The sequence below is a fragment of the Anolis sagrei genome, chromosome 5, assembly GCF_037176765.1.
Source record: "Anolis sagrei isolate rAnoSag1 chromosome 5, rAnoSag1.mat, whole genome shotgun sequence".
Lineage (NCBI taxonomy): Eukaryota > Metazoa > Chordata > Lepidosauria > Squamata > Dactyloidae > Anolis > Anolis sagrei.
Genome location: NC_090025.1, coordinates 98,619,613 through 98,635,829, shown reverse-complemented (window position 1 = coordinate 98,635,829; position 16,217 = coordinate 98,619,613). Strand labels below are relative to the sequence as shown.

The following is a 16,217-nucleotide window of genomic DNA, read 5'->3' as shown; positions in this document are numbered from 1 at the left end:
ATCCATGGACACCATAATGGATCTTTACAGTTGGGCAAACCAATAGTAGTGGAGTCAATGTGCCCTTGGAGGTGACAGATGAGGTACAAGATTGGAAGGAAGCCAATGAATGTTAAGTCCACAAACGAACATTACATTTTTATTTATATAGATTGACAACTGCTTCTACATTTATCTATCACTATCGATGGGCACTGAAGCAAGCACCAGATTTGTACGCAGTTTCGCAACTTCAGAAAGGACAATCTGGAAGAATATCTGTAAACTTTTTTGTTTAAAATGTGAATAAAGAAAGCTCGGAAGCCAGGGAAGTGGGGGAGCTTCCTTTTCATCCACATGTGGAAGCCAAACATTTCCCATTATCTTTACAAAATTAATAAGCATCATGTTCAGGCAATCTGAAGGACAATTGAATAGGTCTCACTACACCCAGCTCCACTTCCCTGTGATCCTAGAATACTCCCAGTAAAAACTGGAAATTTTAAGTACAAGTGTTTAATCCTCATTGCGACAGGAAATAACATTTTAGTCCTCCCAGAGTCACACCTTGTGGAAGAATCCACACACAATTAGCCATAAAATACAACTCTATATCATCCCCAAATTTCAACTGTTCAGCACTAAGGGTGTTTTCCCTTACAAAAAACCACAAATAATCCAACAAATTCATTGCATTTTTGTCACCGGCAAATCATTTGTCCCAGTCAATGGCTTGTGAACAGGCCACGGTGCAGAGAAGAAGTGAATTCACTAGTTATTAGCAGACTAACACCATTAGGGGAAACCCGAAATTCCTTTCATCAGGGAAGGAATTTGGAGATCCATTTGGAATTAGTCTGCTAATAACTAGTGAATTCACTTCTTCCCAGCAACAACATCCCAGCAACAACAACTCCCAAATGATAAAATCATAATTTTTTGAGTGATGGTCACTCCTTGTGTTGTGAGACATTTTGTTGCGAAATTTGGTGTGATTTCGTTCATTGGTTCTTTTGTTTTTAAGGTACTCATTATGCACAGAGCATTTAGATAGATAGATACAGATAGATAGATAGATAGATAGATAGATAGATAGATAGATAGATAGATAGATAGATTACATCAGTGAACACCATTAGGGGAAACCCAAAATTCCTTTCATCAGGGAAGGAATTTGGAGATCCATTTGGAATTCACTGATGTCGAGTAATCTGTCTATCTATCTATCTATCTATCTATCTATCTATCTATCTATCTATCTATCTAAATGCTCTGTGCATAATGAGTACCTTAAAAACAAAAGAACCAATGAACGAAATCACACCAAATTTCGCAACAAAATGTCTCACAACACAAGGAGTGACCACCACTCAAAAATTATGATTTTATCATTTGGGAGTTGTAATTGCTGGGATTTATAATTCACCTGTAATCAAAGAGCATTCTGAACTCCATCAACGAAAGAATTAAACCAAACTTGGCACACAGAACTCCCATGACCAACAGAAAATACTGGAAGGGTTTGGTGAGCACTGACCTTGAGTTTTGGAGTTGTAGTTAACCTACATCCAGAGAGCACTGTGGACTCAAACAATGATGGATCTGGACCAAACTTGGTAAAAATACTCAATATGCCCAAATGTGAATATTGGTGGAGATTGGGGGAAATAGACCTCAACATTTGGGAGTTGTAGTTGCTGGGATTTATAATTCACCTGTAATCAAAGAGCATTCTGAACTCCATCAACGAAAGAATTAAACCAAACTTGGCACACAGAACTCCCATGACCAACAGAAAATACTGGAAGGGTTTGGTGAGCACTGACCTTGAGTTTTGGAGTTGTAGTTAACCTACATCCAGAGAGCACTGTGGACTCAAACAATGATGGATCTGGACCAAACTTGGTAAAAATACTCAATATGCCCAAATGTGAATATTGGTGGAGATTGGGGGAAATAGACCTCAACATTTGGGAGTTGTAGTTGCAGGGATTTATAGTTCACCTACAATCAAAGAGCATTCTGAACTCCACCAGCGATAGAATTGGGCCAAACTTCCCACACCGAACTCCCATGACCAACAGAAAATACTTAAGGCCATCCAACCCAACTCTCTTCATTAGGGCAAGAAAATGTAATCAAAGTCCTCCTGACAAAGAACCATCCAGCCATCGATATAGATAGATAGATAGATATGATTCACACAGAGAGAGATATAGTATCATAGATCTGAAATGGACCCTTAAAGACGGACGATATGTCACATGTTCCAGGGTGGGCAACATATCATTGTCCTGACAAAGAAACAGCAAGAAGTATTGTTTACCCACAAGCATAAAGAAATTACATATATTAAAAACCAACACTTTCTCATTACTTTATTTTCCAGATCAACAGACTGGGCCACAGCAACGCGTGGCAGGGAACAGCTAGTATAATACAAGAAGTGAATATTTCATTTAATTTGATTTTATTCCATCTTGTGTTTTTTGCCTGTCTAGGAGGAACACACTTGATTCTGCATGCAAGGACATTTTTATTTCCAACAGTACTCTGGAATTCTCATTGGGATCAGGAAAAGAACATCCCAACACAAGAGGGGAACAAAATCTAGCACCTGAGGTTTAAAGTTACCCAATAAATCCTGAAACTATAAAACTGGGAATATTATAAAGCTGTCTCTATGACGAAACTATGACTCCTATGCTTGCAATATTCACATTGCTGCTGTGCTCACCTTGGCCATAGTATTTAGCAGATTATACACAGGGGGAAGTGGTTAATAATAATAATAATAATAATAATAATAATAATAATAATGTATTGTCGAAGGCTTTCATGGCCAGAATCACTAAGTTCTTGTGGGTCTTTTCGGGCTATATGGCCATGTTCTAGAGGCATTTCTCCTGACGTTTCGCCTGCATCTATGGCAAGCATCCTCAGAGGTGAGGTCTCTTTGGTAACTGGGAAAAGGGTTTATATATCTGTAGAATGACCAGGGTGAGAAAAAATTTAAAAAATTCTAAAATTGCAACAGCAAAAACAGCAGAGAGGAAACAGGCAGGGACATCTAATTACCTTTCAAGAAGAGTTTGCTCCAGGCACAGTCAGCCCATTGTATGTGAATCAAGGTGGTCAGTTGAAATATTCACACCTAGCCCAACTGACAAAAGTCCTTTGTCTCACCCTGGTCATTTCACAGATATATAAACCCTTTTCCCAGTTACCAAACAGACTTCACCTCTGGGGATGCTTGCCATAGATGCAGGCGAAACGTCAGGAGAAATGCCTCTAGAACATGGCCATATAGCCTGAAAAGACCCACAAGAACTTAATAATAATAATAATGGGTAAAAGTTTCCCTGTCATTAATTCTAGTTGTGTCCGACTCTGGGGGGGTAGTGTTCATCTCCATTTCTAAGCTGAAGAGCCGGCTTTCCGTAGACGCCTCCAATGTCATATGGGTAGCACGGCTGCATGGAGCGCAGTTACCTTCCCACAGAAGCGGTACATATTGATCTATTCCCATTTGCATGTTTTCGAACTGCTAGGTTGGCAGAAGCTGGCCCTAACAGCGGAGCTCGTCCCGCTCCCCAGATTCAAACTGCCAACATTTCAGTCAGCAAGTTCAGCAGTTTAACCCACTGCACTACCAGGGGGGCCTATTATTATTATTATTATTATTATTATTATTATTATTATTATTGGGTTGTTGTAGGTTTTTTCGGGCTATATGGCCATGTTCTAGAGGCATTCTCTCCTGACCTTTCGCCTGCATCTATGGTAAGCATCCTCAGAGGATTTATCTGTGGAATAAACCCATTTTCCTAGTTCCAACAGACCTCACTACCTCTGAGGATGCTTGCCATAGATGCAGGCGAAACGTCAGGAGAGAATGCTTCTAGAACAGTGTTTCTCAACCTTCCTAATGCCGCAACCCCTTCCTAATACAGTTCCTCATGTTGTGGTGGCCCCCAACCATAAAATTATTTTTGTTGCTACTTCACAACTGTAATTTTACTACTGTTATGAATCATCATATAAATATCTCATATGCAGGATGTATTTGATACAAATATGCGACATGCCCAAATTTGAATACTGATGGGGTTGGGGGGGGGGATAATTGATTTTGTCATTTAGGAGTAGTAGTTGCTGGGATTTATAGTACACAAACAATCAATGAGCATTCTGAATTCCATCAATGAGGGAATTGAACCAAACTTGGCATACAGGACTCCCATGACCAACAGAAAATACTGGAAGGTTTTGGTGGGCATTGACCTTGAGTTTTGGATTTGTAGTTCACCTACATCCAGAGAGCACTGCGGACTCAAACAATGATGGATCTGGACTAAACTTGGCACAGATACTCAATATGCTCACATATTGTTTGGGAAAAAGAAGCCTTGATATTTGGGAGCTATAGTTGCTGAGATTTATAGTTCACCTACACTCAAAGTGCTCCTTGAATCGCACCAATGATAGAATTGGGCCAAACTTCCCACATAGAACCCCCATGATCAACAGGAAATACTGCAGGGATTTGGGAGGAATTGACAGTGATTTAGGAGAGATGTAGTTCACCTACCTCCAGAGAGCACTGTGTTCCTAAGACCATCAGAAATATGTGTTTTCTGATGGTCTTTGGTGACCCCTCTGATATCCTCTCGTGACCCCCTCAGGGGCCTCGAGAAACACTGCTCTAGAACATGGCCATATAGCCCGAAAAAACCTACAACCCAGTGATTCCGGCCATGAAAGCCTTCGACAATACATTATTATTATTACTACTACTACTACTACTACTATACAACTTAAAGGCTACGATATCTGTTAACTGGATCTTTATACACTGAAACGTATTTTATATAGTTAAATTTAAGCTGAGTCTGAACAGTTCTAATGAAATGTACTTAGAAGAGCAATTCAGAAGTAGCTGCTAGCTGTCCCTACTCGCTTCCATCTAACATCAAAATCAAAAGCCAAGAACATTTCTAATCACCTTAAAGATCAAAGTAGACTCATTGCCCTTCCATATGTCATGAAAATATCATTGCAGATTTGGTAAAAGTGGATTTAGTATGATGGGTGGGAATGAATGGAAGAATGGAAGGATGTATGGATGGAGCTAATAATTTTGGAGACACCAGTATAATATTAAGGCTTGCAATGACTACCTGCTTGCTGGACTGTAATTAAAAGAGCTGAAAAGTAAACTCTGATAAGAATTGGGACAGTGATAACAGAAATGTTTACGGTGTTAAGAAGGAAGTCAACTTAAGATCAACACCAATCAAGAAGATCAACATCTGGCCAGGAAACTGAGATGGAGCCAGGATGGAAGACGTCTATCATTAATTTACAACTTTGGGACTACATCAGCAGAATATTCCTATAAAAGACTCAGTCTAATAATGTTAAAAGGGTGGCTGACCTGAGGAGTCTGTTCCACCCACTATGCTCTGCTCCATGAGAAGGAGAGAGATAGTGTACCTATGGAGAGTGTCAGATATGCTATGGGAAAGCATGATTCTAGTCACTTTGGGGCTTCTTTCTCAAGGGAAGAGGAAGAGGTGCACCTTTGGAGTCTTAGATATTGTGCAGGGAGTCAGGTTCTGCGGTATGGAAAACAGAGATCTGGTCCTTGGCATTGTTCTTAGGGAAAGAATGCATTTTGGTGTTTTGAAGTTATGAAGTTATGGAAGTTTTGGAACTATACGTTGGCAGGCTGCAGGAAAGTGGGGTCTGGCCTAACAAGTGCTTCTCTAAGGAGGGCGAAAAATGATACGGTAACATTTGAATGCCTGAGGATGAATGTGTGCACATGTGGTGTGAATGTTGAGTGAAAATGTAATTCCCTTTGTTTTGTCGAAGGCTTTCATGACCGGAATCACTGGGCTGTTGTAGGTTTTTCCGGGCTATATGGCCATGTTCTGGAGGCAATTTTTCTCCTGACGTTTTGCCCGCATCTATGGCAAGCATCCTCAGAGGTAGTGAGGTCTGTTGGAAGTAGGAAAAATGGGTTTATATATCTGTGGAATGACCAGGATGAGACAAAGGACTGCTGGGGCTAGGTGTGAATGTTTCAGCTGATCACCTTGATTAGCATTCAATGGCTTGGAAGTGCCTGGGGGGAATCTTTTGTTGAGAGTGATTTTATGTGCTCTTTGTTTGTTTGTTAGCCTTGTAAATGTAAATCCAATGTAGTTGCACAGAATCTGTATGTCTGGATATCCAATGTCATGTGTGTGTGTGTATGTATGTATGTGTGTGTGTGTGTGTATAATCTGATATACTCTCTCACACTGGAAATTGCAATAGAAAGAACCTATGCTTCAAAGTTATTGAAAAGTCATTCATGACATGTACAGTCATATAACTCAGAATATCAAGCCGGAAAACCCCACAATATCTGCTTTGAACTGGGTTATCTTGAGTCCACACTGTCATATATTACAGTTCAAAGCAAAAAAAAAGTAGGATTTTATTCAGCTATGTAGAAGGAGCCTCAAGTAAAGGAAATGACAGCTGAAAATCCTGCCAGAGGGCTGCAACTATTTGTGAAGAATGGCTGTAAACAAAAGACCAAGCAAGGAGGAAGCAGCTCTGAAAGGGCATTCCCACTGGGGATTTTCAAAAGTTTCTGATCAAGACTCATCAACAGCATCAACTTGCGAGTGAAATTAGTCAGCACCATGGATGAAAGAAGCAGCCTGGCTCAATTTGAGAAATACCCATCTACTCACTTGGATTTTTGGCTTTCATATAGTTAAAAAAATAATTGCTGAAGCTTTTCACAGCCAGAATCCTTGGGTTGATGTGAGTTTTTCGGGCTGTATGGCCATGTACCAGCAGCATTATCTCCTAACGCAGTGTTTCTCAACCTGGGGGTCGGGATCCCTGGGGGGGTTGTGAGGGGGTGTCAGAGGGGTCGCCAAAGACCATCAGAAAACACAGTATTTTTTGTTGATCATGGGGGTTTTGTGTGGGAAGTTTGGCCCAATTGTATCATTGGTGGGGTTCAGAATGCACTTTGATTGGAGGTGAACTATAAATCCCAGCAACTATATCTCCCAAATGTCAAGGTCCATTTCCCCCAAACTCCACTAGTGTTCACATTATTGAGCATTCATGCCAATTTTGATCCAGATCCATCATTGTTTGACTCCATAGTGTTCTTTGGATGTAGGTGAACTACAACTCCAAAACTCAAGGTCAATGGCCACCAAACCCTTCTAATATTTTCTCTTGGTCATGGACTTCCTGTATGTCATGTTTGATTCAACTCTATTGTTTGCGGAGTTCAGAATGCTCTTTGATTTTAGGTGAACTATAAATCCCAGCAACTACAACTCCCAAATTACAAAATAACCCACCCACCTACCCCCAATATTCAAATTTGGGCGTATCAGGTATTTGTGTCAAATTTGGTCCTGGGAATGAAAATACATTCTGCATATCAGATATTAACATTACGATTCATAACAGTAGCAAAATTACAGTTATGGCGTAGCAACAAAAATAATTTAATGGTTGGGGGTCACCACAACATGAGGAACTGTATTATGGGGTCGCGGCACTAGGAAGGTTGAGAACCACTGTCCTAACGTTTTGCCTGCACCTGTGGCTATCCTCTTCAGAGGTTCTGTTGGCAGTTTTTTTGGGGTTTTTTGTGTCAGGAGCAACTTGAGAAACTGCAAGTCACTTCTGATGTGAGAGAAATGGTTGACAGAGGGAGCTCATCTGCGATCTCCCCGGATTCGAACCTGTGACTGATCGGTCTTCCGGCCAGGACAAGAGTTTAACCCATTGTGCCACCAGGGTCTCCTTCTGTTGACAGCAACACAAGTGGAGTGTATATATACTTGTGGCATATCCAGGGTGGGAGAAGAACCTTTGTCTTTCTGACCAAGAGCAAGCCACAAGAGTAAAGACAAAGATCTACCTAGAGGAAACGTGTTCTTAAATCAAGGGAACCACTGACTGCTGATGAAGAAATATAACTTAAAAACAATCTATAGATCCACTAAGAAAATTCAACAAATGTTATGTTCAGCAAAGGATAAGAGGGATCCTCTCACCACTGCAGGAGTCTGCCATATACCATGCAGCTATGGATAAGATGTCACAACCTCTGAGGATGCTTGCCATAGATGCAGGCGAACCGTCAGGAGAGAATGCTTCTAGAACATGGTCATATAGCCCGAAAAACCTACAACAACCCAGTGAACTCATTATTCAACTGCAATTTCCGTAAAACTAAAAGGACACTATTTGTACACAAAAGGCACGGATTCTCTGTAGCAGCATTCCCTACCTAAGGAAGTTGGGCGGATCCATCTGTTTTAAGTTACCGGCGGGCAACCAAAACAATGCTGTTCCACATGGGTTTTTATATTTATATATTTATATATACTCATGTATATGCCAACCTTATGTATAGGTTGAGGGCAGGTTTGGGGGCCCAAATGATGGGTTGTGACACGACCTGCGTATAAGTTGAGGGTCATTCTGCAAGGAAGGGAATACACCAATACCATCTCCGAGAGCTAATCACCTCTGGCCACCACCACCGTTTCCACAAACAGGCATTAAAAAAGGGTGGAAAAAGTACTATGACAGACAGCAGAAAGGGTGTGTGTGCTTTTTTAAGGTTCTCTCAAGATGAATTAAGCTCTTGCCTTTTGCCACTCTATCCAGAGAATGGAATCATTCCTCTTTTGGTAAGAATGAGCATGCAGTACTTATACTGATCTGTGTATACGTTGGCTCAGGCTTAGAGGGTCGATTTTCTAAATTACACATGAGTATAAAAAAGAGATGAGCTTAAAACTAAACTTAAAATGTTATATAAACAACAACAAACGGTTTTGGCCCAACTTACCTGTCCGAACGCATCTCCCCTTATGAGCCCTCCAGGACTTTAAGATCGTCTGGGGAGGCCCTGCTCTCGATCCTGCCTTCGTCACAAGTATGGCTGGCGGGAACGAGACAAGGCCTTCTCAGTGGTGGCCTCTCGGCTATGGAACGCCCTCCCGAAGGATATCAGATCGTCCGTCCCCCCCTTTAACATTTCGAAAGAGAGTCAAGACTTGGCTCTTTGAGCAGGCATTTCTAAATACAGTATAATAGACATAGGAAAATTGAATGCTTGGACGATGTGACTGGACAATGTTTTTAATAGGAGATCCTAATGTTCATGTTTTTATTGATTTTGTTATGGTTTTATTATCCGATTGTTTTTATTGTATTGAAATTGTATTTTGTGGACTTGGCACCAACTGTAAACCGCCCCGATTCACCTGCGGGCTAAGAGGGACGGTATATAAATATAGTAAATAAATAAATCTATATAAATAAAAATGTAATGTTCGTTTTTGGGATTAACATAACTCAAAAACCACTGGACGAATTGACACCACATTTGGACACAATACACCTATCAGGCCAGTGAGTGACCATCACTCTGAAAAACACAGCAGAAGTGACTTAAAAAGCAAAGCAAAACCACATATATATACTCAAACACACATATATACACATATACACAAATATATTCACATACAGACCACTTCTACACAGACTGGGCCACAGCAATGCATGGCAGGGGACAGCTAGTAATAAATAAATAAGAAGTCAGAAGCCCTGGCATTCAAACATTGTAACTGGAAGTCACCAACAGTGCTATGGATTTTGAAGAGGCATGAATACAGGGCAAAAGGGAGAATCATGCCAAGAGGCACATCAAACAAATTCTTGTTGATGTCCGACTTCCCTTTGGACATCTATGTCCTCAATGTGAAAGACTATGTAGATACAGAATAGATCATCAGTCATTGACGGATCTACTGCCAAGACCCTACTTTGGGAAGGCAATCAAATTCCTCATCATACGCGATCCATGAGGATCACATATGATGAGGAATTCCAGGCAATGTGTTGTTGAAGGGTTTCATGGCTGGAATCACTGGGTTGCTGTCAGTTTTCTGAGCTGTATGGGCATGTTCCAGAAGCATTCTCTCCTGACATTTCACCCACATCTATCACAGGCATCATCAGAGGAAATGTCAGGAGAGAATGCTTCTGGAACATGGCCATACAGCCCAGAAAACTCACAGCAACCCAATTCCTGGCAAGCTTGTGGAAAGCCCAAGGTTTGGTGAATTACAATCAAAAATAGCTTCACACCTTTAGAGTTTAGAGTGAAAATTCTGGGGAGTGAGAGACAGCCCATGTAATTGGAGGTTGAAATTCACAGTACTATAGTTAGTAAATTGCTGGCATGAGAGGAATGATAAACCAGGATGAGGAAGAGATAACATGGAGGGCATGGCCTGCTGTTGGCATGCTGAAATGGGGCACCCCATATTGCAGCATTGTTCTTTGTCGTCCTTTCTGGCAGCCATTTCAGCTGGCAATGCCAATGCAACTTCATCAAGCCACATGAAAAGATACATCTTTTTCAATCTGACTATAATTTGAAAATAACTAGGGATTCTGAATTCAAAGATTCCAAATAAAGTTTTCTTTATTGTTCCCCTTGCCCCCACCCGTTCTCCCTTTCTCTCGCTGTACAAAAAACACACAGAACTTTCCTTCTCTCAGATCACGAAAAGTCTTTCAGGCATCATTTTGGCAAATTCCTTTTTCTGAAGGGGTGTTGTGGCTTTAGCAGCTACTTAACAACTAGAAAAGTTTTTCACATCACTCAGTTGCCCTGCCAAGAAAAGCTTCACCTGCCAGTTTCCATCTGCAATGCAGCGACTAAAGGCACAGGAGCCTTGCCAGAGGGGAAAAGAAAGAGAGAATTGGCAACCTTTTCTGGAAATCTAGCAGCTAACACTTTTCCTAGCACAGAAATTTCCTGGTATCTGCTTTTTTAATTCCTCTGGTATCTTTTAGTGCCCTCTACAACCCCTTACAGAACAACCACATCAACCACTTTGACCCCACTTCTATCCCTTGTGTCTGTTGAACCAAATATAGGTTGAAATTAAATAATATGTTCCTTGGGGCTTACTTGTCTTGTCCTGCATATGTTACTCCGTATTGATGGTTGTTGCATTTTTCTGTTATCTATATAAATAAAAATTTAATGTTCATTTGTGGGATTAACAGAACTCAAAAACCACTGGACGAATTGACACAAAATTTGGACACAAGACACCTAACAACCCAATGTATGTCCTTCACTCAAAAAATTTGAGTTTGTCATTTGGGAGTTGTAGTTGCTGTGATTTATAGTTCACCTACAATCAAAGAGCATTCTGAACCCCACCAACGATGGAAGTGAACCAAACGTGGCACACAGAACTCCCATGACCAACATGGGCATTGGTGGGTATTGACCTTGAGTTTGGGAGTTGTAGTTCACTTCCATCCAGAGAGCACTGTGGACTCAAACAATGATGGATCTGGACCAAACTCTACATGAATACTCAATATGTCCAAATGTGAACACTGGTGGAGTTTGGGGAAAATAGAATCTTGACATTTGGGAGTTGTAGTTGCTGGGATTTATAGTTCACCTACAATGACAGAGCATTCTGAACCCCATCAATGATAGAATTGGGCCAAACCTTCCACACAAAACCCCCATGTGGGCCACAGCAACGCGTGGCAGGGGACAGCTAGTGTCATATAAGTTACCTCAATCATTTGTCCAACAACCACATATGGTAAGAATGTTATTACCCTATATCATAGATGAAATGGGGTCAAGGCTAAAGGAAAGTAACTCACACGAAACCAATCATTCACTCCTAAATTTAGATTTTAACTGGAGATGCTGTAACATAAAATCAAAGCTAACTTGGAAATCATACCCAGGCATTATTATTTATTTATTATTTATTTGCTTTATTTCTATACCGCATTTTTCAGCCTACTTAGGCGACTCAATGCGGTTTACACAATACAGGTTATCACAACAATATCCTAAGCAGTTAAAACACATCATACACAACAGACAAAATCAACAATCATTATCATATCATAACGCCTCGATAACAAATCAGAATCCGTTCTCATAATCCTTGTACCATTCCTATGTTCAATTTTACCATCAATTTTACTGTGTTCAGTTGCACTGTTTAGCCAAACGCTTGTTCGTAGCACCAAGTCTTAACCTTCCTCCGGAACACCAACAGCGAAGGGGCCTGTCTGATGTCTACAGGTAAGGCGTTCCATAGCCGAGGGGCCACCACCGAGAAGGCCCTGTCCCTCGTCCCCGCCAACCGTGCCTGTGACGCAGGCGGGACCGAGAGCAGGGCCTCCCTGGATGATCTTAATGTCCTAGTCGGTTCATAGGTGGAGATGCGTTCGGAGAGGTAAGTGGGGCTGACCACCTTGATTAGCATACAATGGCTTGTCTATGCCTGGAGCAAACTTTTGTGTTTCAACAGACCACTGATCACTGCCCTAGAATAATAATAATAATAATAATAATACTTTAGTTATACCCTGCCACCATCTCTCCGAAGGGACTCGAGGCGGCTTACATGAGGCCAAGCCCGTCAAATACAAATACAACAAAACATCCCAAAAAAAAAAAAAGCAATCAAATAAAACAATATAAATAATACAATTCAACATATAAGCAATAACACACAAAAGATTTTAAAAACATTATGGCAGGGCCAGATGTAGATTAAAATTTTAAAACCCTGGGCTTGTACAGAGTAGGGTGCGTCGGCATGGGGTTTTTAAAAGTGATATGGGGGGATCAATCCAACGGATAAAGATAAAGCATGGCTGCGATGGGTGGTTGTGCCTGGGTATGATTTCCTAAGCAAAACCTAAGGGAACAAACAGGATGTACATGAAGCATCTGTCACGCACTTTCCCTCTTTCATTGTCTGTCCCTAAACTAGATATCAAGATGTGTGAGGAAGGTGTAGGGCTGCAGGGAATAAAAGGCTGACATCAGAATGCACATGGTAAGGCTAGAATCATAGAACCATGGAGTTGGAAGAGAGCACATGGACCATCTAGCCCAGTGGTTCTCAACCTTTCTAATGTCATGACCCCTAAATAAAGTTCCTCATGTTGTGGTGACCCCCAACCATATTTTTGTTGCTACTTCATAAATAATTTTGCTACTCTTATGAATTCTAATACAAATATCTAATATGCAGGATGTATTTTCATTATTACAAACTAAACGTAATTAAAGCATAGTGACTAATCACAAAAACAATATGTTTGGAGAGCATGGACAACGGGTGATGGGATTTGCAGTACCTTCAACCAATTCAGCTCTGACTTCCACAGACCACTGAGATCCCCCACGAATTACAGACCTGGATTAAACTTGGCACACAGAACTCCCATGACCAAATATTGGAGGAGGTTGGGAGGATTTGACCGTGATTTGTGGGAGATGTAGTTCACCTACATCTGGAAAGCACTGTGAACCCAAATGACTATGGATCTGGGCCAAACTTGGCATGAATACTCAATATGCGCAAATTTGAACAATGGTGGAGTTTGGGGAAAATGGATCTTGACATTTGGGAGTTGCAGTTGCTGGGATGTATAGTTCCTCTGCCATCAAAGAGCATTCTGAACTCCAACAAAAATGGAATTGAACAAGCTTGGCATACAAAACTATAAATCCCAGCAACTACAAATCCCAAATGACAAAAATCAATCCCTTCCCCAACTCCACCAGTATTCAAATGTGGGCATATTGAGTATTTGTGCCAAATTTGGTCCTGTGAGTGAAAATACAACCTGCATATCAGATATTTACATTACGATTCATGACAGTAGCAAAATCACAGTTGTGAAATGACAACAAAAATAATGTTATATTTGGGGGGTCACCACAACCTGAGGAACTGAATTAAGGGGTCGCGGCATTAGGAAGGTTGAGAATCACTGCTCTAGACCATGGCCATACAGCCCGAAAAAGCCTACAACAACCCAGTGATTCCGGCCATGAAAGCCTTCGACAATACATTGAACCAGGGCCGTAGCCAGAAAAAAATTTCGGGAGGGGTTGAACATTTCGGGGGGGGGGGGTTGAAAATTTCACAGAGGGGGGGGGTTGAAACCTACCTCCTAGCTCACACTGAAGCAAAGAGCACATCAGGGGGCAGAGCAGCCTTCAATAGCCTGCAGCTCCACCCTTGTCAACCACCCCCACCAAGTCTGGCCTCCTTAATGAGAGCATTCAACACACACACACACAACTTGGTTGCTTCACTACTGTTCTGTTGCGCGCTGGGCCTGTAAATAATTGTCTTTAGAACAGGAAGTGCAACCTTTGCCCAGCGGGAAGCCAGGGGGCCTAAAGAGAAGTTCTCAGAGGTGTCCACCACAAACAGTCTTTAGATGGCTTGAGAGGTACAACAAAGTCTTTTATTAATGAACAATCAAACAGAAACTTCTCTTGTCTTCAGTAAAGTTAAGCAAATGAATCCAGGCTTTTATGCAACTGGTGGATTCCTAGTCTTGCCCACGAAGGACAGGCAACTGTCTTCAATAACTTCTTCTTTAAAGGAAAATCCCCCTTTTAACTTTTCCCAGGCTGACTGTAATCTAACCCTTACTGATGTGGGCTCCGCTACCGGGTCGAACTGCGTCTCGAACGCTGAGTGGACCTACCAGCAAGGCAGTAGATGTTCTCCAGCTGGAGTTCTTTGGTCTTTAGGGCTGTTTTCCTGGAAATTCTTTGGAGACTCTTAAGATCTTTCTCCCTCAGAAGGTCTTAAGGGTTGAAGCTTTTGTACAGGGGAAGCTTGCACACATCCTATACATAAGCTTACCTTGCTGAGACTAACTAAAAATGGCTCCCTTCCCTTCCCAATTGCCCTGAGCAAGGGGCAGGACCAAAAGTTAACAATGATGGACAGGTGACTTGCCCTATGACTGCAACCAAAGAAGCCACCTATCTGCAGAGTCCCTGAAACCTAGGACTGCAAGCAAACATTTAATACAAAGCAAATAAAGTTGGAGCTCCTGGTACAGCCGTACCAGAACAACTACATCGGCTATTGCTGCAAGTAATGACAGTGTGAATAAATTGCTAATATTTGCTTCAGATAGTGCTTGCAGTTCTGGAGGGATTTTTTGCATCTCATAGACTTAGCATGGGGATTGGGTTAACCAGTTAAAATTCATGAGTAAACCAGGTTTTTTAAAAAAATCTGAAACATTTCGGGGGGGGGGGGGTTGAACCCCTAACCCTCCCCCCCTCGCTACGGGCCTGCATTGAACATTAATTTTTTTATTTATATAGAAGATATAGTTAGATAGATAGTGATAGACATATATGAATACAATATAGAAACATGTCTTAGGGCTCCAGGAGAAACACTTGCTGAAAAAAGGAGGTAAGGCACACAAAGCAGGGATTCAAACTGCAGGAAAAAGAGAGTCCAACTAAATTTTAGGAAGATTTTATTTCCTGACACAGTATGAGCTGTTCCAGAGTGGAACATCCTGCCTGGGAGTGTGATGGGAGTCTCCTCCTCTGGAGGGTGTGAAGCAGAGGTTTGGATGGCCATCTGTCGGGGGTGCTTTGATTGTGCTTTTCCTGGAGAGAGCTCGGGGGTGGGTCCCAGCCAGAGGCGCCCCTTTCCTTTCCCTCCCCCTCTCTTCCTCACCTTCCTTGGCCTTCTTCTTCCTGGCCAGAGTCCCGCCCAGCTTCCCCAGGAAGGACTCGTCCTTCTTCATGCGGTGGGGCCGGAGGGTGGGCGACCGCACCGGAGTGGACGACGACGACATGGTGGCGGGGCCAGGCAGCGGCAAAGGCGGCCGGGAAGCCCCCTCGGCTGCAGGCAGGCCGGGACTCACTGCCTGCCTCTCTCTCTCTCTCTCTCTCTCTCCCGAGCAGCCAGCAGAGGGGGCGTGGCTTCAGCGGGGGCGTGGCTACGACGAGGGGGGGGGCGTCCCTCGCCCAATAGAGCGTCCCGCTTGAGGAAGACCAAAGGGCTCTGCTGTGTGTTCCCCACAAGTGAGTAGGAGGCACTTCTGCAGGGGGAGGGGGCTTTGAAGGGGAGTGGGAGGGAGTCAGTCTCTCTCTCTCTCTCTCTCTCATCATCATCATCCAACATTCAGTGAGGGAATAAAGAAACTTACATTGAGAAAGGAAAGCGTGGGTGACCATCCCTTTCAGAATAGAGAATCACCCCTCTTGTATCCTCAGGAGTCCCCTTCACACACCAATACATTTATTGTGTTGTAGTTTTTTTCGGGCTATATGGCCATGGTCTACATGCATTCTCTCC

At 42.3% G+C, this 16,217-nt stretch overlaps 1 protein-coding gene across 1 annotated transcript in view; it reads right to left on the bottom strand.

Annotated features, from left to right (window-relative positions):
- PARVB (parvin beta) overlaps positions 1-15,821 on the bottom strand; it is a 68,178-nt gene extending 52,357 nt beyond the window's left edge. Inside the window, exon 1 of the mRNA XM_067468910.1 lies at positions 15,594-15,821. Coding sequence (XP_067325011.1) covers positions 15,594-15,714 — 121 coding nt within the window. The 5' untranslated portion in view covers positions 15,715-15,821. The remainder of the gene's footprint in view (positions 1-15,593) is intronic.
- Positions 15,822-16,217: the final 396 nt, after the last annotated feature.